General features: G+C 47.1%; 1 protein-coding gene across 3 annotated transcripts in view; it reads left to right on the plus strand.

Moving 5' to 3' along the window:
- LOC148011277 (uncharacterized) overlaps positions 1 to 25,076 on the plus strand; it is a 193,452-nt gene that overhangs the window by 22,453 nt on the left and 145,923 nt on the right. For 2 of the 3 annotated variants that reach the window (XM_087669993.1, XM_087669994.1), the window contains exon 3: positions 24,842 to 25,005. In XM_087669993.1, the coding sequence (XP_087526119.1) occupies positions 24,842 to 25,005 (164 nt within the window). Of the gene's footprint in view, positions 1 to 24,841; positions 25,006 to 25,076 lie in introns of those variants that run through there. The other variant, XM_087669995.1, reaches the window with a different exon arrangement.

Here is a 25,076-nt window from a genome sequence, read left to right on the forward strand (position 1 = left end):
AGTGTGCCATCCTCGTGCCATGGGGCGAGGGGGGTCGGATCCAGGTCTTCTCCGTATCTAACTTCAGTATGTCTGCTCTGATCACATGGTTTAGCTCTGATCGGCTTAGGTCAAGTGTAGGGCAATCTAGGCTATAGTCAAAGGGGGGTAGTCTGTCAATCTGCAGACCATGTAGACGCATCCATGTACTCATCTGAGCATACCAATAGTGTCTGTCACCGTCTGCTGCTAGTTTTCTAGAAGAGGCCAGGGCTAGCCGTGGGTATCTATCTTGGGGGAGCTCCCATAGTCTATGTATGAAAGTCACTGCCTGAACCAAGGCCTCAGCCACCATGGGTGATGCCCCCAACTCAGCTCTGATAATCTCATGTGGGGTCAAGCTCTTCGCTCGTATCATGCGTGAGATCATCATGACCAGTGGTCTTTCCATATGCTCCTATCCATCATAGTATTCCTTCTCTGGTCCATCCTGGTCTCCCAAAGGCTGTCTCCTCGTGTGAAACAGACTCGGACCCCAAATAGCTGCCCCATATAGGAGTGTGGGTGTAACCAAGGTGTCAAAAAGCCACAGTTTGGTGCGCGGCTCATGAAATTGTATGTGAGCACATTGCCTCTCCAATGCACCTAAGGCTGCATATGCTTTTGCCAAACGAGCCTCTGATGTCTCTCTCCAAGAGAACTGTGGTCCCTTCAATGTGACCCCCAAATAAACATACTGCCTAACCATCTCCACTGGCTCTCCGTCAAAAGTAAACTGGTGCTCAGCTCTTGTCACCCAAGCAGCTGAAGTGTTAAATACCATAACTTTAGTTTTCCCAAGGTTCACCTTAAGATCTCTATCTCTGCAAAAAGCTGATAATGCATCCAAGTGTCTATTTAGTCCCTCAGGTGAGTCAGATATAAGTACAATATCATCGGCATAAAGCAGTAATGGTATCAGCACTCCAGCTAGGCTGGCTCCGGCCCCACCCGTCCTACCCACATATTCTGAAATTTCATCTATATACAGCCCAAAAAGTGTCGGTGAAAGTGGATAGCCTTGTTTCACCCCAATGGTGCTATTGACTGTATCTGAGATGCCCTCAAGTGTTCGTACTCTGCCTGTCACTGTCTCATACAGGGCATAGATACTCCACTGTATCTCTACGGGCACATCAATGTTTTGCATTCTTTTCATGAGTCTAGCACGTGGCACTGTGTCAAAGGCCTTGCGAAAGTCCACAAAACAGCAATAGATCTTTTTCTTGAATGCCTTGCCTTCTTCAATGATTGCCCTCAACGTAAAGATATGGTCTAGAGTTGTATATCCCCTCTTGAAGCCAGCCTGGCCTTTTGACCTCAGGCCATGCATCTCGGCCCATTCACTCAACGCTTGTTCCACGATAGAGCCATATATCTTGGCCAGCATGTGGCCACAAAGAGAGAGAGAGAGAGAGAGAGAGAGAGAGAGAGAGAGAGAGAGAGAGAGAGAGAGAGAGAGAGAGAGAGAGAGAGAGAGAGAGAGAGAGAGAGAGAGAGAGAGAGAGAGAGAGAGAGAGAGAGAGAGAGAGAGAGAGAGAGAGAGAGAGAGAGAGAGAGAGAGAGAGAGAGAGAGAGGTGGGAGAACGATGCGTCGCCTGTGCCCCGTCGCCATCGCCTGCAGCCCTGTCGCCTGTGCCCCGTCGTCGTCGTCTGCAGACCCGTCGCCGTTGCCAGCATCTGGAGGCCCGTTGGCTGCGTGCCCTGCCCTCCTGTCGGCCGTCTGACCTGCGGGCTGTGCTCCTGGTCAACGCACGTCTGCCCTGCGTGTCAGAGCTCCTACCGTCGCCATCGGACCTGGGCCCTCTGGACTGTCGCCTGATCCCTGCTCCGCAGCGCTTTTGTTGCTGACGGTTTAGCCCTGCCGTCGCCTGCCAGCCTTCCTCCTCAGCGTTCTGGCCTTTGTCACTGCCCGTTGGCCCTGTGTTTCGCCCTCTTGAAATCTGCTCCGTTAGGGTTGCGCCTTGACCCACGCGTTATCTACACTCCCTCGGGATAGGCCACGACTGAGGCCGACAGGTCTGTGGGACTTGCACACAGAGAGAGAGAGAGAGAGAGAGAGAGAGAGAGAGAGAGAGAGAGAGAGAGAGAGAGAGAGAGAGAGAGAGAGAGAGAGAGAGAGAGAGAGAGAGAGAGAGAGAGAGAGAGGGGCGCGAGCGCGAAGACAGCAGTATGACTAGCCTGGATATGGATTTTCTCGACCGGACGGTGGCAGCCCTTGGCCCTGATTCCGATGCAGAGGAGCTGGAGGATATGGTGCCATGCATGGAGGAGCTGCCTCCGGGTTCTGAACTGCCGCCTGCCGGCAAACGCTCCAAGCATACTTCTGATGAGCCAATGGGTCCTTAGGAACGTTCCTATGCACAAGTGGCCTCTGATCCTGTGGATTCGCAGGAAATTGACTGGGAACATTTGCTGGACTTTGCCAATACTCTACTTCGCGATTATGTCCAGCATAATAATGAATCTTTTTCTGATGCGGGAACGGATGATGTGCTGGAAGCCACGGTGGACCCCAAATCAATCTTGCGATCCTTCTCGGTGTTTTATGACCGTGCAGTTATACTTTTCTTCACTGGCAGGATCCCAGTGCTTTCGCATATTCGCCAGTGGATGCACCATTTATTGTAAGGGGAGTGTGTTGAGGAGATCTTCCTTGGACCTCGCGGCTTTTATGAGGTGCTATTGAAATCGGAAATGCATCGAGCTGAGCTCCTGTCCAAGTTGCCACTATTCTTTGATCGCCGCTTGGTCCATGTTGTGCCATGGCGCCCCATGGCCGACTTCCAGCGTCTGCTTCAACGAGAATGCCCGGTGTGGGTGGAGGTGGAAAATTGTCCGGCGGTCTATTGGCCCATGTTGAAGGATGCGATGGCGGTTGTGGGAACAATGCTGGTTCCCCCAAGCCTCAGGGCGATGAATCGAAACCGTTTATGCATGTTATGGGACATGGCCAGGAAAAGGCCCGCGTGGCTTCGCCTCAATTGTTCAGGCATGCATCCTTTGCATTTTTGCTTGAAATGGGGCAACTTTGCGGGACACTGCTTTTCATGTGGTAAATTGGGGCATTTCATGGCCGAATGCCCTGAAAGGCAACCGTCTTCGGAGGATGCGCAGGTTGTGCTGCCCAAGGATGACATGGTGCTTGATGCCCCGCCCCAGGAAGCCCTTTAGTCTCCTCATGTCATGGATAAAGGCAAACAACAGGTCCTGAGTGTGGATTCCCGTCACACTGACTGGATTGAGGCACGTCCCAAAAAAGGTAAAAAGTTGGATGCAGGCCTGGCGGATCCTGGACCTACTGCTTCCCAGGATTCCGTGCGCATGTATACGCGCAGGAAAGAAATGGTCACTTCACAGAAGGCTGCGCGTCCTACGACACCGTTTGCCCCCCGTAATCAGTCTCCAAGGAAAGTCTAAACCGACGGCCCCAAAGGCCCACCTGCTAAGCTGGCGTTTGATACCAAAGGTAATGTTATTACACCCTGGGATCGGCGTTATCCCCGCCCCTCTCCCAAGGCAGTGGATTTCCCTTCTACCTCTAAAGCAGGTCGCCAGAATTCGTTTGCAGTATTGGCTGATTTTCTGGATGAGGGTGTCCTGGATGCTCTTGCGGAAAAGGTGAAATCGAGGCAACAAGCGCCTCGTTCCTGACTTCCTTTTTTGAAGATACATGAAGATAGCCACGTGGAATGTGCGAGGCATTTGCTCTCGCCATAAGCAACATGCCATGTGGACCGTCTTGCATGAGAACCAGTGGGATGTATTGTGTGCAGTTGAGCACAAAAGTCACGGTGAAGCAGGAAAAGTTGTGGATTGTCATGGATTCCGTCTGTTTTATGCAGGGATCCATGCTACGCACTATTCGGGCGTGCTGATGATTGTCCATGAGAAATACCAGCCTGTCCTTGTTAAAAATGATGTGCAGGGCCGCTTTCTGGTAATCGAAGTCTTATTTGAAGGAGAGATTTTATGGTTGTTGGGCCTCTATGCTCCGAATGATCCCACATCCCGACGGGATCTTTGGTCCACTTTGCAGGGCTCCATGTCACTCGGCCGAAGGGGGTTTTTGATGGGAGATTTCAATATGTGTGTTGACTCCTCTCAGTCCACTTCAGGGCATTCCGCAATGGATACGCCGGAAAGCCGGGTGTGGAATTCCTTTGCTTTGCACGTACTCAAGCAAGATCTTTGGTCGTGGCTTCACCCTTCTTTTTCAGGGTTTACTTTTCATTCCGCACAATATGCAACTACCTGGTCGCGGCTGGACAGAATGTATATCATGCAGGGGGATGATTTTCTTCCCGAGATGCTGGAAATGAAGGTCTTGCAGCACTATGCGTTGTCGGACCATTTCCCCCTCCATCTTGAGATGCGGGCACAATCTATTGCACCTTTTATGCAGTTGCTGGATAGGCTCCCTTTACGTTTCAACTCCTCTTATTTGAAGCATTCAATTTTCCAGGGCTATATGCAGCAATTGATTGAGAGGTTCTTATTGGACTTCGCCTCTGAGGGCTTGCCTTCATTTGCACGGCTGCTCTCTAATGTGCAGCGGGTTGCTCGGCAGTATGGGATCCATCATGCCTCGCTTTGTCGCCGACGTCGACATGCAGCAGAGGACTTACTGGCTTTGGTCCATTCCTTGCTCCTGGATTCCCCAGATGATGATTTTCTGCTGTCACTGGAGAGGCGTTTGGCCCATCTTATTCAAGTCTTTCAGTTGAAATCTTATCAACAGGCCAAACTGCATAACTTGACTGACACATTGCAAGATAGTGCCTGCCAGTCTCATAAGTTCTTTCGCGCCTTGCATGCGTCTCCGGCTCGCGAAAATATGACCAGACTCTAGGATTCGGAAGGTCGCATGGTCACTGATCCGCAGACCATTGTCACTATGTGCAGAAATTATTTTATTGAACTTCTTGGTTCTTCTCCCTCGCCTTCTAGCGAGGTTACGCATGCCCGCTCGGTCTTCTATCATCTGGTCCGCTAGCAGGTTCCATTTGATATGCAAGCCACTTTGGAGACGGATATTTGCGAGGAGGAGGTTATGGATGTTTTGTTGCACCTGCCTAAGGATAAAAGTCCTAGCTGGGATGGTCTCACTGATGAATTCTTTCAGACCTCGGCCACGCAGTTGGTGAAGCCATTGGTGGTCATGTTTCAGCAGGTTTGGGAAACAGGGGTTATGCCCTCCTCATGGAAAGAAGGCCTTATCAAACTGATTCCAAAGGTCCCTTCGCCGTCAAAGCTGTAACACTGGAGACCAATGTCTTTGATGGGCTCTATGTATAAAATCTACTCCAAAGTGCTGGCGAATCGGCTTCACAAGCACCTTCCAGCTATTGTGCATCCTCTCCAATATGGTTTCATTAAGGGCCGCAACATTCTGCATAATATCTTAAATGTGCAAATGGCTATTGACTATGCGCGGCACTCCGGTCAGGAAGTGGTATTGATTCAATTGGACTTGGAAAAGGCGTTTGATTATGTGGACTGGTCTTTCATTGCAGATCTCATGTCTGCTATGGGCTTTGGTACCCGGATGTCCCAATTGATCTACACCATTAGTGCTGCAGCTTCCTCCAGAGTTATGCTCAATGGTGGGGTTACAGAGCCATTTGTCCTTGCACGCTCGGTCAGACAGGGTTGTCCTTTGAGCCCTCTCTTCTTTGCCCTGGCGACTCACCTGGTCCTTTCAATGTTATCCTCCATGGCAGCTTCTGCTCAGCTGGCAGGGTTGTCTCTTCCTTTGGGCTAGCACTTCGTTAGCCAATCTTTGGCTGATGACACCTTTATGATTTTGCAAGCGGACAGGGACAACATTCGAAAGGCATTAGATGTTTGGACGCTCTTTGGTCAGGCCTCTGGGCTTCGCATCAATGCCTTTAAGTCAGCCATTCTCAGTTGCATGGAGGCTGATTTACAGTCATTAGGCTGGCAAGGCCAGGTGGTTTCCCGTGGCTCCATTGTCAGGCATCTTGGATACCCATTAGGGGTGGATGTACGGCCAAAGGACCTGCTGGAGTGGATTTCACAAAAACTGGCGGCAAAGTTTATGTATTGGAGGTCGCAAGCGTGGCCATTCCATGTCCGCCTCAAAGTGGCTTAGACAATCATGCTACCAATGCTAACGTATTTCCTGCCGTTGTTGCCATGGACGCCTACTACTTTGAAGGCTCTCACTCATCCCATTGTTGGGGGTAAAGGCGCCTCCGCCGTGCCGCCCCGTGTATTACTACACTGACAGTACCCGCCACTGCACACTGCAGGTGGCGGGCGCCCGTCACGTCACTTTATTCTTTATTCTTTTAGTGACAGTTTGAATAAAGGAAGGCCCGGTCACACATTGTGACTGTTGGAGTTCCCATTTCTTGTCTCTCTCTTTCTTGCTCTTGCTCTCCCGCCATAGCTCGCGTGCAAGCTTCGATCCTTCTCACCTTTCAACTGGTATCAGAGCTTGGCATTCTCTTGCTCGAGCTCGACTCGGTGCTTCCCGACCTTCGCATCGACTCGCTTCACGCATTGGGTCTCCATCCCGGCAGCCATAGCCGACCTCTTGAGCTCCCGACTCTCCCCGGCTTCCCGAGCTCCATCCTGGCCTTCTTGAGCTTCATCAGGGCCTTGCCCTTGAGGTATTGCTTCAGCATTTGCAGGCATTTGAGTGTATTCTCAGATTGAAACAGGGCAGGAACAAAGGGCAGCCACTCTTCTTGAGCTCCATAGCTCATATCTTCCCTCCCCTTTGCATTGGGCCTTCATGGCTTGGTATGTGCCTACCTTGGGCCATCATTGAGCCCCCCATTACCCCCTTTTCAGCCCATGTGGAGCAACAGCAAGTTCAGCATCAACAGGGCAGATTGCATCATTTTTTTCCAGGCTGTGAGCACTCATCTACTTCAGCTCCACACTTGGCCATTGCTTCTTGCTCTCTACCTTGATCAAGAGGGCTATAGACTTCATGTTTGATGTCATTCAAGCTTTGGGTATTGGTCTTGATCTTTCGGGGCTGATTTCTTCAGATTTCGGACTGTCATAAACTGTCATAACAGGCTGAAAACAGGGCAGCACCATTGGCATTAGCATTTGTTGCTTATACTCCATTCCGGTTGTGCTATTTGATGCCCGTATGCGGTCTACATGATGCCTAGTGCCTTGGGAATGTATGCACATGATTATGCCATGATTTTGGCTTGAAATATTGGCTGATTTGGGACTATTATTTACTGTTATACAGTGCTGGAAACAGGGCAGCCACACTTGGCATTGGCATTTAATGCTTATACTCTACTCCGGTTACCTTGTTTGATGCCCGTATGCGGTCTACTTCCTACCCGGATGTATTGGGGATGTATGCATTTGGTTTGACCATGATTTTGGCTTGAATTTGGGGCTGAAATCTACTGTTTAGAACAGTAAATACATGCTGGAATAACAGTGGGCTGAAGGTACTTTACATGCTTTGGGACTTACCTACCGATACCGGATGTATACTTTGAGCTTTGGCATGATATCTCTGACATTTGGGGACGACTTGGAGCATATGTATGAGATTATGGGATGCTTTTGAGCTTCGCATTAGCTCCGCCTTCACTGGCATTTGGACCGACTCGGCATGCTCGTGGACCGCCTATGCCTCATGTCTCTGCTTGACAGTTAGGCTTTTGCATTACATGCTTTGGTTCGTGACATATGCTATTTGGTTCGTGTATGCCATACCGACATTTGGAGCTTGGATTTGGATGTATTTGAGTATTCCCGGCTTACTTGATCACTGATCTTGGTTGCTATTTCGATGTCATTGAGTTGACCGAGAGCTTATTTGGGCTTATGTATTGCTTCATGGTTAATATGATCGGTGCTTCATGTATGTCATGCTCTCTCGGATGCGCTTGATGCATTGACAGGGTCACTTATTACTAGTGCTTTCTCTTGGGTTGTTTGAGCTTCTGAGCTCGCTTTGTACGCCTTTTGTGCCAGTGGGAGCATTTTACATGCTTTCTTGACCTTTGACAGTTGCATGCTATTGGAGCACTTACATGTATTTGGAGCAATTTATGTCTTGAGCAGCTACATACACATTGAGACTTTGGGATCATACTCCGATCTTTATGGATATGCATTGATGTACTCTTGGTTCACAGGATGCTTATGAGCTGAGTCTCATATTTGGATCTTTCTCTTTGAGCAGATACCTATTTGTGTCAGGTTTTGGCAGTTACAGGAACACTTTGCCTAGAGTGTCTGGGGGTGTGCCTTTCACTGGCAGATGTTATTTTGACATGCTTGGTGTTGAGCTCATGTTCTTTTCACTGTCATTGGCCTTGCTTATGTCCGTTTCATGCCGGCTTTGAACCTAGCATTGTTTGCTTGACATTGGATCCTATTTTGGGACAGTTTGCTCTCTAGACTGCATACCTGCAATTTATTACAGCAAGCAGTTATTGGTGGACTGAGGTGTACTTTTCATGCTGAAATATCCTGATTTGGTGTACCGCACCTAGTACTAAGTGGGCAGCAACTTTTGGCACACTTTGCTCACCCTTTGGACCCCGTTTTGGTCATTTTTGGGCAGTTTCTGCAGTAAAACAGCAAGCAGTTTTGGGCTGTTTGGGCATTTCCAGCCTGCATAATGGCGTCATCTTCGCATGATAGTGCCATCTTTAACATTACAAAGTTGGATGGTACCAACTACTCTTACTGGAAGAGTCAAATATGGCAGGTTTTGGTGCAGAAATCTCAGATTAAGCCACTTCGGTTGAGTGGGGAGCAGCCTGAAACTATGGACATTGACGACTGGCTTGAACTTGATGAGCTATGCAAGTCCACGATTGTATTGTCTCTCACTGAACAGGTACATTATAATGTATTTGAGGAAGCACAGAGTGCATGGGATCTATGGAATAAGATCAAGAATCTTTATGATAAGAAAAGTCCGGCGAGTCAGATGTACTGGTTGAAGCAGCTTATGGATCTGCGCATGAAGGATAATGCGACTATGTCTGCTCACTTGAGCCAGTTCCATGCTATACTGAAGAACCTGACTTCGCAGGATATCACCTTTGGAGAGGAAGTAACTCCTCTTTTCTTGCTTGGAACTCTGAATGAGTCATGGGATGTATTCCGCACTGCCCTTTGTGCCTCTAGTGCTACTCTAAAATTGGCAGATGTTGAGAGTGCTCTTCTTCAGGAAGAGGTGAATCGCAAAAACTTGGATGCCTCTCGTGGTAGTCATGCTTTGACAGTTAGAGGCAGGAATGACAGGTATGACCGTGGTAATGGCCGAGGCCGTGACTCGCAGAAGGGTCGGTCTAAATCTCGTGGTGGCAAGTCGCGTAGTAAGTCGCGTGGACGCAATGCAAATGTCACTTGTCATCATTGTGGGAAAAAGGGCCATATTAGACCACAGTGTCATGAGTTGCGCAATGAGAAGCGCAAGGATAAGGGGAAAGATAAAGTGCAGGAGAAGTCCTCTGATCGCAGCATAGTACCTGCGAAGTCCAAAGTCAAGATTGAGGAAATTAATGTCATGCAGACTGAAGAGTCCGATGGTGGTGATGAGTTTATACTTGCAGCTAGTTCTTCTGATGCTTCACACTTGACTGAGACACCTAGTATGTATGCACAGTGCTGGTTATTGGATTCAGGTGCGTCCTTCCATGTGACGCCTTACCGTGAGTGGTTTCACTCTTACCGTACTGTATCTGGATCAGTCAGACTTGGAGATGACAGGTCTCTTGATATTGTGGGCTGTGGAGATATTCAGTTGCAGTTTTCCACTGGCAGTTCCTTTTTGCTCAGGGATGTACGTCATGTACCTGCGCTTACGCGTAGTCTTATGTCTGCAGGACAGTTGGATGATGCAGGATTTCATGTCTGTTTTGGGGATTCTGCCTGGAAGATTACCAAAGGCAGACTTGTGCTTGCTAGAGGCGCCAAGGCTGGCAGCCTCTATCCTCTTGTTGTATCTGGGTCTTCTGTAGACCATGTTTTGGCAGTGGGCTCTATCCCACATGTATCACTTTGGCATGCCCGTTTGGGGCATATGTCTTTGAAAGGAATGAAAATGTTATCTGGTTTGCAGTATCTTCCGCCTTTGGATTATGCATGTTTTGACTCGTGTGATCATTGTCTTTATGGTAAGCAGAATAGGTCTACGCATAAGAAATCGAGTAGGCCACGCATGAGTGAGCCCTTGGCATTGGTGCATTCCGATGTTTGTGGGCCTATGCCTTGCATGTCTATGGGTGGCGCGAAGTACTTCGTTACCTTCATTGATGATTTTTCTAGGAAAGTGTGGGCTTATCCCATAAAGCAGAAGTCCGATGTCTTGGCAGTTTTTCAGAGATGGCTTGCTCTTGTTGAGAACCAGACTGGGTATAGGCTGAAATGCCTTAGGACAGATAATGGGGGAGAATATGTCTCGCATGCTTTTGAGCAGTTTTGTGATGACAGGGGTATTAAGCGTCAGTTGACCGCCCCTTACACCCCACCCCAGAATGGTTTGGCTGAGCGCATGAACAGGACTATTCAGGAGCGTGTGCGCTCTATGCTTAGCCATGCAGGCCTACCCCCGAGTTTTTGGGCTGAGGCAGTTAGTACGTCAGTGCATGTCATAAACCGATCGCCTTCCAGTGGATTGGATTTCCAGGTTGCAGAGGAAGTTTGGGCTGGTAAGCCACCCTCTTATGCGCATCTCCGTGTCTTTGGATGTGAGGCATTCTGCCATGTGCCCAAGGACAAGAGGAGTAAATTGGATCCAAAGAGCATTAAATGCATATTCCTTGGCTATGGTGAGTCAGGAGAGATGGGCTATCGCCTATGGGATCCGCAGGCGCAGAAAATAGTACGCAGCCATAATGTCGTCTTCCATGAAGACAAGATGCACAGGCAGCCTGAGAAGGTGGTTGAGATCCGCAGAGTGATCTTTCAGGAGGAGCCTAAAGCTCCAGCACAGCCAGTAGTACAGCCTGCAGCAGTTCCTCCACAGGGCCAGGATGTTGGACAGGTAGTTAGACAGGCAGCAGAGCCTGCGGTGAGACGGTCTGCTAGAGATAGACGTCCACCTGACAGATTTCAGCCCTCTATGCATTATGTTTTGGTTACAGATGCAGGAGAGCCTTTCACTTATGATGAGGCTATGCGCAGGGGTGACAGTCACTCTTGGGAGAGGGCTATGCAGTCTGAGATAGACTCCCTGCATAAGAATGAGACTTGGAATTTGGTTGCCTTGCCTAAGGGCAAGAAGGCTTTGCCATGCAAGTGGGTGTACAAGCTGAAAAGTACCCCTGGACACCCCAAGCCGGCATACAAGGCTAGATTGGTAGCAAAGGGTTTTAAGCAGGAACATGGTGTGGACTTTGATGAGGTCTTCTCTCCTGTGGTTAAGATGACCACCTTGCGCTTAGTCTTGGCTTTGGTTGCACAGCTTGACTTAGATCTATATCAGATGGATGTCAAGACGGCTTTTCTACATGGGGACTTGCATGATGAGATCTATATGGATCAGCCTAAGGGCTTTGCAAAACCTGGCAGGGAGCACCTAGTGTGCAAGTTGAAGAAGAGCTTGTATGGCTTGAAGCAGGCACCTAGGGAATGGTATCATAAGTTTGATGCCTTTATGCAGTCACAGGGCTACAGCAGGAGTGCTATGGATCCGTGTCTTTACACGAAGAAAGCCCGTGATGGCAGTTTGCTTATCTTGGTACTCTATGTTGATGATATGCTGATAGTAGGGAAAGCTCATGATGAGCTAGATGCTCTTAAATCTCAGCTAAAGAAGAGCTTTGAGATGAAGGATTTGGGACAGGCCTCACATATACTTGGGATGCGCATTAAGCGCGATAGGCATCAGGGACTTTTGTATCTCTCACAGCGGGAGTACATTCATAAAGTCCTTGAGCGCTTCCGCATGCAGGACGTAAAGCCTATTGGCTGTCCATTACCTTCTTATGTGAAGGTATCACAGGCCGATTGTCCGCAGACAGATGAGCAGAGGGCCGAGATGGCCAAGATCCCTTATGCATCAGCCGTGGGCAGTTTGATGTATGCCATGATAGCCACTCGTCTAGATATTGCACATGCAGTTGGTGTTGTGGCACGCTATATGGCTACACCTGGCAGCAGACATTGGGATGCCGTGAAGGGTATCATGAGGTACCTGAAGGGCACAGCAGATATGTGTATTTGCTATGGCAGCCAGGATACAGGGGTCGTGGGGTACACTGACTCCGATTATGCAGGACATGCAGATAGTAGGAAGTCCACTTCTGGCTATGTATTCACCTATGCTGGAGGGGCTATCTCTTGGATGTCCAGGGTTCAGAAGTGTACGGCTTTGTCTACCACTGAGGCCGAGTATGTTGCAGCCACTGAGGCTTGCAAGGAGGCCATATGGTTAGGCCGTCTAGTTGCTGACCTTGGGATTGATGCTACACCTACACTGCATTCGGATTCTATGAGTGCCATTCAGTTGGCTAAGAATCCGGTCTTCCATGCGAAGACGAAACACATTGAGGTGAGGTATCACTTCATACGTGGTGTCATGGAGGACAGGTCTGTTGACCTTGTCAAGATCTCCACTGACGAGAATCCTGCAGATTTGCTCACGAAGAGCCTCACTACTGAGCGCTTTGCCTTCCTCAGGAGGTTGATGGGCGTTGGATGAGATGTCACCTTTCCTCACCTATGTACATTTGTACTGTCTTTTCTTTTTCTTTTCTCTCTCACTAGGGCAGATTCGCCTTTAAGTGGGAGGTTGTTGGGGGTAAAGGCGCCTCCGCCGTGCCGCCCCGTGTATTACTACACTGACAGTACCCGCCACTGCACACTGCAGGTGGCGGGCGCCCGTCACGTCACTTTATTCTTTATTCTTTTAGTGACAGTTTGAATAAAGGAAGGCCCGGTCACACATTGTGACTGTTGGAGTTCCCATTTCTTGTCTCTCTCTTTCTTGCTCTTGCTCTCCCGCCATAGCTCGCGTGCAAGCTTCGATCCTTCTCACCTTTCACCCATCCGTTTCATGCTATGGAAGAAGGATTCACTGCAGGCAGGCATTTCGTGGATTTCATGGTCACATACATGTACCCCTAAGCGCATGGGTGGTGGAGCTATTTTGGATGCAGAAACTCATATGCTAGCTCTCCGTTGGTCCCTTTTTCGTGCCATGTGTGTGGATCATCACCCGTGGACCATCATAGCCCGTTATTTTCTTGAGGACAGCGGGCTCCGCCATGGTAACACACGGCTTCGGGCCTCCTGGTGGCATGTCCTTAATGCTGACTCTCGTTTTTCCAGTCCCTCTTCCTCTTTGTTACTGCACTTGGTCAGCTCTTGGAAAGTGGTGCTCCAAAAGGCCCGTTGGCACCCAGTAGGGGACCTCTTGCAGACTAACTCCTTTCAGCTGGAATTGTTGGCAGTATCGAGACTCCTTTCATGGGAAGATAAACATCAGCTCAGACCAAGATTTAACTGCATGGCCCGTTTAGGTGTGACGTCGGTTGCGGATGCTACCCTTGCCACTCGCAATGTCCTCGTATCGTTTCGGACTGCTAGGCGACTTTTCAAGATCTCGCGCGGATACCGTGATTTATGGGAAAAGCTTTCGTCAGAGCTTCAGGGTAGGCAACCCTTTCCTGCCCTGGCTGTGGATCGCCCTTGGCAGGACTGGGACCTTGCAGGCCGGTTGAGTCTGGAAAAGGCCTCTACTAATCAGGTGTATCATCTTCTCATTCAAGATCACCAATGGCTGGGTGAGAAAGCTAATACTGTTTGGGGACTGCGGAAATCGCTGTCATGGTGGCAGACAACGCCGATGGAGGGCTGGCTGAATAAGGCACCTTTCAAATGCAAGGTCTTTCTTTGGCGGGTGATGATTGGTGGTCTTCCTCTTGCCTCGGCCCTTGCCAAGCGTCGCATCTCGAATGGCAATTGTTTCTTCTGTACCACACCGGCGGAATCGGCCCGACATCGTTTTCTTTCTTGCCCGCTCGCCAAGAATATCTGGTCACTCTTGTCGCACATTTGGCACGCAGTGGTGGGGTCCTCACTAACTCCTTTCGACTGGGTTTTTGTGCGCCCGAAGTATCCCACACCGCCACAGTTGCATATGAAGATCTTATTTCACTTTTTCAGATACTGGGGATGCTGGCACATTTGGACCGCGCGCAATGCTTTTCTCTTTGATTCGGCCTCTAATGTACCGCGACATATTGCCAGGCTTAAAGGGCTCTTGCATTGGCAGCTAGATCTCATCTGACACTCCGACTTGCTCCCTCGAGAGGATTTGCATCCTTGGCATATGGCAATTGCCTCTGGGTTGTTGCCATGATTGGTGTAACCTTTTTAGTGCATTACTACGGGGATTCCCCACACGTTGGCCTAGGGCCCTCGTGTCTCTTGTAATTAGAAAAGAGAGAGAGAGAAAGAGAGAGAGAACCTCTTCACATGATGGCTTAGTGTCATCATGTATCTTGTAGTCAAGTAATCTTGTATTTGTTTCGTAATTAATACAATTACCTTTTACGAAAAAAAAAAAAGAGAGAGTATATACTCTTTAAAAAAGAAAAAAAGAAAAAAGAGAGAGAGAGAGAGAGAGTGTGTGTGTGCTTCTTGGTGGCATGTGCTTAACTCCACAAGATCTATTAAGGTCTCCGAGTCTTTTCTCCTTTCTCATATAATCGCATCTTGGCAAGCAATGTTAACTTTTGCAAATTGACGCCCTCCTGATTCTCATAAGGGGGAGAATTCCTTGCAAGGTGAAGTACTGGCTACCTCTAGGTTGTTGGATTGGCCTGATAAAGATCTGCAGTGAGACAAGTTCCATCGGATGGCTCGTTTGGGGTTGCAGACAGTCCTTGATGGTGTCATTCCTGGGCAGGCCTGTCTTTAGTCTTATTGACATATTCGTCAACTTTTTTGGGTGCCTAGAGGATATCACAATATTTGGTCAGCCATACAAGATAGACTTTTGAGGTTCTATCCTTTGCCTGCGTTACAGCCATTGTCTCCCTGGCATGATTGGATGTTTGTGATTCCTAATGATTTTGAGACAAGGTAAGCTAACTAGATGTATCATCAGATGGTGGAGGCCAAGAGATGGGTCACGGGTAAGGCTAATAAAATATGGCATATTCGGGAAAGCAAAAAGAAGTGGCAGGATTGATTCCTCCAGCTCTGGAAATCTAAGGTTCCTATCAGGGAAAAATGTTCATGTGGAGGCTGCTTATTGGGGCTCTTCCTACTGGGGATGTGTTGCATGCTCGCAAGATCTCTGCTGGTCGATGTGTATCTTGCACTACATGTGATGAGACAATGCTTCATCTCTTTGTCTCCTGCCCTGTTGCAAGATAGAGATTTGGAGTTTTGTTTCCCGTGTGTGGCCCTCCGAGACTCAACACCGGATATCAACTTGTTCGTGGATTATGGGAAAGATGACTTCTATGACCTCTTTGCACTCAGATTATTCCTGCCTTTTCCATTTCCTTAGATGGACAGCCTGTGGCATATTTGGCATACTCAGAATGCCTTCATTTTTGATTCAGTGTTGGGCATTCCATGGTCATGTGGCTTGTATTCGTGGTTTAGTGTTGTGGCAGATCTCTTCTATGGTGTCTGCTGATTTGGTTCTTCCTGACATCGCTGCTCCCTGGCTGGACATTGTTCGCTCCACACCAACTGTTCTTTCTGTGTGACTTTTCTGTGTTAGAGTCTTCGTAGACTTTTCCTTTATGTCTGTTATTTCTATGCCGACCTGATGGTCTGATGTAAATATTTACTACTTAATTCAATTATCTTCATGAAAAAAAAAGGAGAGAGAGCGTGTGTGTTTGGTCGGGCACCTAGTAGATCTAGGGTTTTGTTTGCTGTCTACTCTCCCCTACAACCTTCTTTGATTTTCTAGAATGCTTAAGGCAGGTTTATGATTGTGGAGATTATGTATGAGGGGGAAGCTCTTTGGGTGGTAGAGATGTATGCTTCCAATACTGCTCGGGATCGTCGGTAGCTATGGGTGGACTTGCAGTGTCTCACTTTCTCTTGTCATTGGGTTTGTGATGGGTTATTTTAATACTTGTGAGTTTGTGGAACATGCAACTTCGCCTCATTCCGTGATGGATGGTCTAGAATGATAGACATGGATGCTTCGACAGCCTCACCATTAAAGCAAGACATGTGGTCTTGGCTTCATCCCTCAAAGCTAGGTTTTACCTTTCGTTCTCTTCAACATGCTGAAACCTGGGCTACATTGGACATGATGTATGTTTGTTAGAGTTCTTCTTGTCCAACAGTGCTTAATCTATGGGTGGAGAGATAGCATGTCCTCTCTAAACATTTTCCTCTAAGCTTGGAAATGATCCATCACCCAGTGGATGCCTTCAAGGCCCAACTAGGTCCTTGAGATTCAATCAATCCTTCCTGTTGCATGATCACTTTTCGGAATATATGTTGGAATTGATAGCTTTGTTTGGTAGACAGGCTCTATCTGAGAGATTGGAAACATGGGGAATCTTTCAGAATAATGCATGGGTTTTGTCTACAGTTTACAGGATTCACAGCAAGCATTTGCATTTAATTCTGAATTACAGCATTTGCAATCCTTGTTGGAACAATGTGTCACCTTGCAGCTGGGGACTCATTTGATGAGCTGATCACTTACTCTGAATGGTGGAAATGCAGAGTGCAGGCTCTCCATGATGAGATGCATGCAGCAAAATATAAATTGTTGGCCCGTTTGGATGCCTTATATGATAGTAATTGCCAAACTCATCAGTTTTATGCTAGGCTTTGCCAAAAATATGCACATGAGAATATTGTGCGCTTGGATACGCAGAGTGAGTTGGTCATTGAGCCTCATTCTATAATATTGATGTTGTCAAAATGACTAAGTGACCACAGAGACAGTAGGGTTTGTGGGGAAAAACACAGTGTGTGTACGGCAAACATTGAGAGAGAAAAGAAACACAGAAGATGATGAAAGTTGAATCATGTTGATGAAGTGAATCTGATACAAGGGTGCCGTAGCACAAAGGAAGCCTCGGAGTGCAGGAAGACTGCCGAAGAAGCCTCTGACTCTGCAAATGCAGGATGAGGAGGTGTCGCATGGAGTAGGGAGACTGCCATTGAAGGGTGAGGAGCATCTGAATCTGCAAACACAGGGATGAAGAGTGGTACCTACGAGTAGGGAGACAGCTGATGAAGCCTCTGTTTGCAAACGCAAGCCTGATGAGGTGACGCCAGCTGCTAGAGTGACTCCAGGTGGTGAAGATGAGCCAGATGCTGAAAACGCAGATGAAGACAGCCTCTGGGAGTGAAACGCCAAGTGTGGAGTGATATTAGAAGGGTGAAAAGTAGCCAAGAACCAAACGCAAGGTGCAACTGCCTCTGATGAAGGTGACGCCTGTTGAAGAGAGATGCCAGATGGTGAGGAACCTCCCTGGCAGCCAAACGCAAGAAGGTGGAGCCGCTAGACGGGTGGAGGATGATGCCAAGAGAGTGTGGACTCCAAACGCAAGGTGTAGGAGCACAGAAGATGGTGTCGCCAACAATGAAGGATGGACACCAGGTGAAGAGGAGTACACTGCCACCATAAACATAGCCAACTGGAGATGAAGGCTGGTGCGAGGAGAGTGTGGAGATGATGGTAGGAGAGGAGAGAGAGGTGATGGAAGAGAGAGAGTGTTAGAAGACTGACGAAGCGAGAGTGGGAGTGGCGGACTGAAGGATTAGCCATAAGGAATGAATGAGAGTGGCCTATAGATAGGCACAATTAGTCTAGGGTGCCACCCCTTTTTGGGGGCTGCAAACCCTAAACGCAAAATGCAGAAATGCAAAAATGCAAATTGCGGGTGAAGGGTTTCTCAACACCCCCTCTCAGGCCCAATAAGGGGTAGGAGGGAGTGTGAGAGGGTGGGGAGATTGCTGTTGAAGGGTGAGGAGCCTCTGAATCTGCAAACGCAAGGATCAAGAGTGGTACCTACGAGCAGGGAGATAGTCGATGAAGCCTCCGTCTACAAACGCAAGCGTGATGAGGTGACGCTAGCTGCTAGGAGTGACGCCAGGTGGTGAGGATGAGCCAGATGCTGAAAACGCAGATGAAGACAGCCTCTGGGAGTGAAACGTCAACTGTGGAGTGAGGTTAGAAGGGTGGGAAGTAGCCAAGAAGCAAACGCAAGGTGCAACTGCCTTTGATGAAGGTGACACTTGCTGAAGAGAGACGCCAGATGGTGAGGAATCTCCTTGGTAGCCAAATGCAAGGTGGAGCCGCCAAAAGGGTGGAGGATGGCGCCAAGAGAGTGTGGACTCCAAACGCAAGATGTAGGAGCACAGAAGTGCTGTCACCAACAATGGAGGATGGATGCCAGCTGAAGAGGAGCACACTGCCACCATAAAATAGCCAACTGGAGATGAAGGCTAGCGCCAGGAGAGTGTGGAGATGGTGGTAGGAGAGGAGAGAGAGAGATGGTGGAAGAGAGAAAGTATCAGAAGACTGACGAAGAGAGAGTGGGAGTGATAGACTGAAGGATCAGCTGTAAGGAATGAATGAGAGAGTGGCCTATAAATAGGCATAGCCAATCTAGGGTGGCACCCCTTTTTGGGGCTGCAAACCCTAAACGCAAAACGCAGAAACGCAAAAATGTAAACTGCGGGTGAAGGGTTTCTCAACAGATGTGCCTACAGTATTATAAATCTTTGTTGGGTTCTCAAGAAATTCTTACTGATGTGGTTTGTGCTGCTTGCAATTATATTGTGGGCATGGTGTGAGACCAGGTGAAACCTGAATGGGTAGATTTTATGGAGGCCGGGATTGATTATGCAAAAGTTCTAACCAGTAGGTTGCTATGATTTAACTGGATATCGAAAAGGCTTTTGATCATGTCAGCTGGTTGTTTCTTTGATACTTAATGTCTACCATAGGTTTTGGGCCTTGAATGGTATCTCTTATTGATACTATCAGCACTGATGCAGTGGTGCGTATTGTGCTTAATGGGGGAGCGACTGATGAGATTGCTCTTATTTGCTTGCTTTGCCAAGAATGCCCTCTTAGTCCCTTGCTATTTTGCTTTGGTGACACATCCGATGCTCTCTCTACTGAGTTTATGCATTGGAAGTCTCAAGGTTGGCCCTTGCATTTGTGATTAAAAGTAGCCCAAACAATCATGATCATCATGGTTTCATATTTTTTACCATTGCTTCCATGGAGGCAAAAGTCATCGCAATGCAGCATATCTACTTCATGCTTTGGAAAAAACAAGGAAACCAAATGGGCTAAGTGCGGGTATCTTGGCAACATGTAACTATGCCAAAATAGTTGGGTGGTGTTTCCTTGTTGGATATTAAGATCCACATGACAGCTTTGAGGTTTGCTATTTTATTCAGCACCATCCTTGGACCAATATTCCCAAGCTTTTTATGAAGGATGTTGGAATTTCCCATGGCCTCACTACTTTTAAGGCCCCGTGGTGAAATATCTTGAATACCACTCAACCATTTAAAACTCCTAAGTCTTTTCTTCTCACCCATTTGATTGCATCATGGCAAGAGTCTCTTTACCTTACTATATGGCCTCTTGCAAATTTCAGAAAGGAAGCAGATTATTTGCAAGCAAAGGTTTTGACTACATCTAGGTTACTTGACTAGCTTGATAAGCAATTGCAAATGGCTAAATTTAATAGGATGGTGAGATGGGGCCTGAAGACTATCGAGGATGTTGTTATCCTGGGTGAGGGTTTATTCTTTTTGCCACATTCCTTGGTACTTTTTGAGTACTGAGAGGTTACAGGCTGCTTTGGTCGACCTTGGAGGACCAACTTCGAAGGCACACTCCCTTGCCTTCCTTACCCTTATCACTGTGGTTGGATTGGGATCTTGTGAAACCCCAAGATTTTCTAAAGAGGTTAACTAATTAGATTTACCAAAAAATGGTGGAGGATAAGAGATGGATTATTGAAAAAGCTAATAAAGTTTGGTCGATTTGTGATAGTGCAGCTAAGTGGCGTGATCATGTGCTTTACTTGTGGAAGTCAAAGCTTTCCTATCAAGGGAAAGTTTTTCTCTGGAGGGTTCTCATTGGGGGTTTGCCCGCAAGCAATGTACTACGAGCCCCAAAGATTTTGCACCACTTGTGATGAGACACCGGTTCATCTTTTCATTTCTTGCCCAGTTGGTAGACAGGTTTGGGACCTCATTTCCAGAGTATGGATCTTGCTGATAGGTCACATAATGCCTGTTCGTTCCACGGCCATGTTGCAGTCTCATCATCCTTGCCTCTTTCACTTGATGGGATGGACTGGTCTTTGGCACATCTGGTGGACTAGAAATGCTTTAATATTTGATTTGGCCTTAGGTATCTGTGGCCATGTGGGACAAGTGCAAGGTTTGCTTTTATGGCAGATTTCTTCTATGATTTCAGTTGGTTTCATAGTTGGAGAAATGGCTGCTCCATGCATGGATATTGTTTGCTCCGTCCCCGTTTCACCCTTTGGGTTGATCCCCTTCCTTCGTTCGTATGGATTGGTGTTGGATAGCTTTTTAGAGAGTTTTTGTTCATGTAGTGTGTTGTTTTGTTAGCCTTTGGGCTTCATGATAGTTGTTGCCGTTTTGCTTGGTTGGACTAAAGGCCTAATGTAAAACTTTTCATACATTAATTTCCACTTTACCAAAAAAAAAGAGAGAGAGAGATTGCATTTGTTTTTGATTGAGCCTCTAGTGTTCAAGGACATATTGCTAGACTTAAGGGTCTTCTACATTGGCAATTAGATCTCGTTCAGCATGTTGGCCTTCTTTCTAGGGAGGACTTGGTTCCTTGAATACGACAATTTCTTTTGTTTCTTTGCTGTGATTTTTGTATTCCTCATGTGATTTGATATAATATAACTAATTATTACCAGAGAGAGAAAGAAAGATATACTAATGTCTACATAAGGCCAATGTGGCCTATGAAACAACATCTGGAGTACATTTGTGTCTAATGCCATCTCATCAATAAGGTGTATAACATTAAAATAAGTAAGTGACCTATAAAACAATGGTGACAATAACTATATGATGGGACTATCCCAGAGCAGAACAATGTCTAGTGCCATCCCATCGGTAGAAAGGAAGGGACAACCTAATACGATAGAAATATTTATAGAAACTGTGATGGAGACTATAAGTTGTAAGTGTTGAGCTAAGAAATGCATTCCATGTTGATTAGCCACTTAAATAGCCCCAACAAGCTTAATTTAATGAAAACCCTAAAACGGGGAGGAGTTCAAGAGAGTTCAGTGAAACCTTGATTTGGGAGGGTCCATCCTCATCTATAAATAGATAGGCTGTCCCCATTCAGCCTCAATCCTGTTTGTGCAGGCTTCTCGGCCTTGAGTGCAGATTTCAGCCATCAGTCCACACACGTGGCTGTCCAGCCCTAGCGACTGTTGCCACTCCATTTGCTGCTGCTCCAGTGCATGGCATCTTCTTCCATAGTTGCCGACCATTGAGTGACACCCTTCCAGGCTGCGTTTGGCATCCATTAGCCATCGCCAACATCTCCAATACCTTCTGCAACTTGCGTTTGGTTCCAGACCAGCAGAGGCGACAATTCCTACATCAGATGATAGCTTCCTCCATTAGGTGACAACTCTTCCACATCAGGCGACAGCTGCTAGTCCTCTTTCGCACATGTCCTGCTTGTGTTTGGTGCTCTAGGCCCTCCTGACACTTGCGTTTGCTGCATCGTCATCATCCTACTCTCCGACTGGTGGTCATAAACTTGAGATTCGTCTCCGGTGTGAAGAAGAGTATGGAGGCATTGCTAGGGTTTGCACTGAGGAAACATAGAGTGTATGACCATGACAAAAGCACAACGAGACAACCATAGACACAGAAAGCAAAACTCAAACCCTAAACGCAAAACTCAAAACTCAAACACAAACAGAAGAAGGGATAGAAAGAACACAACTCTAAAGTGAATGAATGCTGTAAATGAATATAAGAGTATACATGTGCCCAAGGGGAGAGCAGTGTGTCGGAGTGTGATGTCCACCGGAGACGGATCCCAGGTGCTGTGACCACCAGTCAAAGTGACAGAGTGAGAGAAACACCAAACGCTGATCACACTAGTGTGAGGAGATTGAGGCGACTACAGAGGATGATGCTTGATGATGTGGACAAAGCAACAAAACGTAGCAGTAGAACGCTGTAGTAAAATGCCGCTGTAAAATGCGGTAGTAAAATGCCACAGTAGAACGTCGCAGTAGAACGCGCAGTAGAACACTGCAATAAAATGCAGCAGTAGAACAAGGTGATGGCAGCAATTGCGAAGGCTATACCGCCACGTGATGGGAGACTGATGGTTGAGATTTACACACAAGGTGATAAACTTGCACGTAAGAGATGATACTGAATGGGGGCAGCGTGTCTATTTATAGATGAGGATGGACCCTCCCAAATTAGGGTTTCATTGAACTCTCTCGAACCGCTCTCCGTTTTAGGGTTTTTCATTAAATTAAGCTTGTTTTGGGGCTATTTAAGTGGCTAATCAGCATGGAATGCATTTCTTAGCTCAACACCCTCTCTCAGGCCCAAAATAGGGTGAGGAGGCCAACCCAATTTGCCCAAGGCGTCCCACCCCAAAGTGGCCAGGGCATCGGACAAAGGGTGCACGATGGCTGCCCAGTGGCTTGCCAAGACTAGAGAGGCGATGGTTATCTTACCAAGGGAGTCTAAGTAGTCACCCTAGAGAGGATAGGGCATTAGACAAAGGGTGCTTAGTGGCCTATTAAGCCCTACAAAGGCGGATGGAACTACAATGAACTTGATTTTTTCAAAAAAAAGTGAGAGATGGTTTGCGGTTGTTTGAGTAGAAGACGGAAGAATGAGAAGGGATGGTTAGATCCAACCCATCACAAAACAAACAAGCTATCCATCCACTCGAGGATGTCGATGATGAGGGAATGGTGAGGAAGTAATGGTGGTGTGGTGTATAAACCACCAATGGAAACAACTTAGGATCCATCTAGTGGTGCTCTGCACAATGAGTATGCTACATGCTGTGAAATGCTTATCTAGCAGATGCCACTTGGACAGTGTCCCTTGTGGAAAAATTGTTCACTTGTCCAAGCGCCCTAGTACAAAGATGATGAAATTATGCAATGCAAAGGGTGAAGGTACAAACCCGGGCGGGGGGGGGGGGGGGGAGGCCGATGTCGAAGACAAGTACCAAAACTTGTAGAATACCAAGAAGGGTAGGAACCTCCTCAACCTGGAATGGTGACACCGAAGGAGGAAGAGGAGCCAAATGTCGGTCTTCATGTGGTGCCGAGAACTATGATGAGAAGAGGCATCCGGATTGGAAGAGTGAGGTAGAAGTCAGTGCCATGATAGCATCAAGAGAGATGCTATACGATCCGCCTTAGGAGGGGAAGCCTCCATGCTAATAGAAGAGTAAAACTCCTAGGAAAATGAAACTATGAATGGAATGGTGTGCATCCCATGTCTCCAACCCAGGTAGGACTAGACAAACCTGTATGTTAGCCTTGCACTGAAAACAAAATTTGCAAAAGAGAGTAAGATCTACAATCATAGAGGTCTTCAGTGAGATGCTTTAAAAAGAAAAACAAAACTGAAATGAAAAATGAATTGAATGATTAAGTGCAATAATGCAAATGTGTATGTGTGGGTAAATGCAGTGGAAGACTTGAAATGAAAGGCTAAGTGTGTGGCCACCATTGCATATGGCAAGGTGGGGAAGAAGGCCTAGAAGGTGCAGTGGAGTTCCTAGGAAGGGATGCGTAAATTGCAGTCAGCAAAACGTAGGCTGAAAGGCCACATGACATGTAGTCGGCTACTGCAGAAGCAGCACGCAAGCAAATTTGCCACATGGTAGGTTGGTGATAGCAATCAGATCCCAAATGACAATGACAACAACAGATCTAGTACTGAACACAGGCTGAAAAGCAGGTTGTCAGCTGATTTAGATGGCTAGACAGCAGGTGCTTGATGTTCGACAGTAGTAGATAGGAGCTCGAACTAAGATATCCTCTGCAACAGGGTGTGGACAACAAAGGTAGTAACCAGCAATCTACAAAGCGGGATTAAGTATAAGTGGTGGACAGCCTGTCTATTTATAGATGGATGGGTCTTTCCAAATTAGGGTTTGGCTTTTGGGACACAAACATGCTCTGGGATAGCATTTCTTTTTAATAAAAGTCTGGTAATTTTGAGTTTTGGGGCTGTAATTAAGAGCTAATTAAGTGATAATGCATTTTTTAGCTTAATATTGGGTGGGCTGCTGCTTCCATCATTGTGACCTTGTAAAACTTGTAAAAGTAGGTGGCCAGTGAGAGCTGCAAAAGCGGTTGTTTGCAAAAAGATAGTCCATCGAAAGCTGGGCCTGATAAAAGTGCTCCTAGTGAAAGCAAAAATCTTGTTTCCATGGTATTGCTAGACCTTACCAGTAGCTTTGCGAAGCTTTGCTCTGGCTTGCTAGAGCTGCACTGCTATTAGCTAGAGCTATACCCTAACAGGCTACACTAATGTGGCTTAATTTAAACACGTCAAGAAACTATAGCAGTCTCTTTTTCTTTTCCTCCATGCTGAAGTAATGGGATCTACTTTCATGAACTGTAAATTGCCTGAATGCTATCGCTCTCTGGATTAAACATTCTCCCTAGGCACCATCATTTCTGTCAGCATGCATGCAGGCTAAGTATTCTTTATACTTCATGTGCTTTGTTGTCCCAAAGTTTAGTTTATTTTTTCTGAAAAGCAGAAAAATCCTGATAGTGATTGCTTTTTCTAAATCAGTTTGAAAAAAAATTATATCCCTTTACTTTGGATTTAGATATTAATCATGCCTCCAATGCAAAAATACTTCCTTTTCTGAGAAAGAGGATGAAAAATTTTCACCCATCAGCTTTTCGAATCCTTAAGTTGGTATGGAAGGATCTGTTTGATTCCTCCCTTTACACAAATAGACAGCGGATTGCACATGGTGCCTTTGCTCAGGTCAGTTTTACTTGCTGTAGAATGAAATGTTTTATATTGTGAATTCAGAGATTTTTGGAACCTAAAAGGAT

Source organism: Lygodium microphyllum, chromosome 28 (genome assembly GCF_053477565.2).
Source record: "Lygodium microphyllum isolate KBCC chromosome 28, Lygodium_microphyllum_v1.1.10, whole genome shotgun sequence".
Classification (NCBI taxonomy): Eukaryota; Viridiplantae; Streptophyta; class Polypodiopsida; order Schizaeales; family Lygodiaceae; genus Lygodium; species Lygodium microphyllum.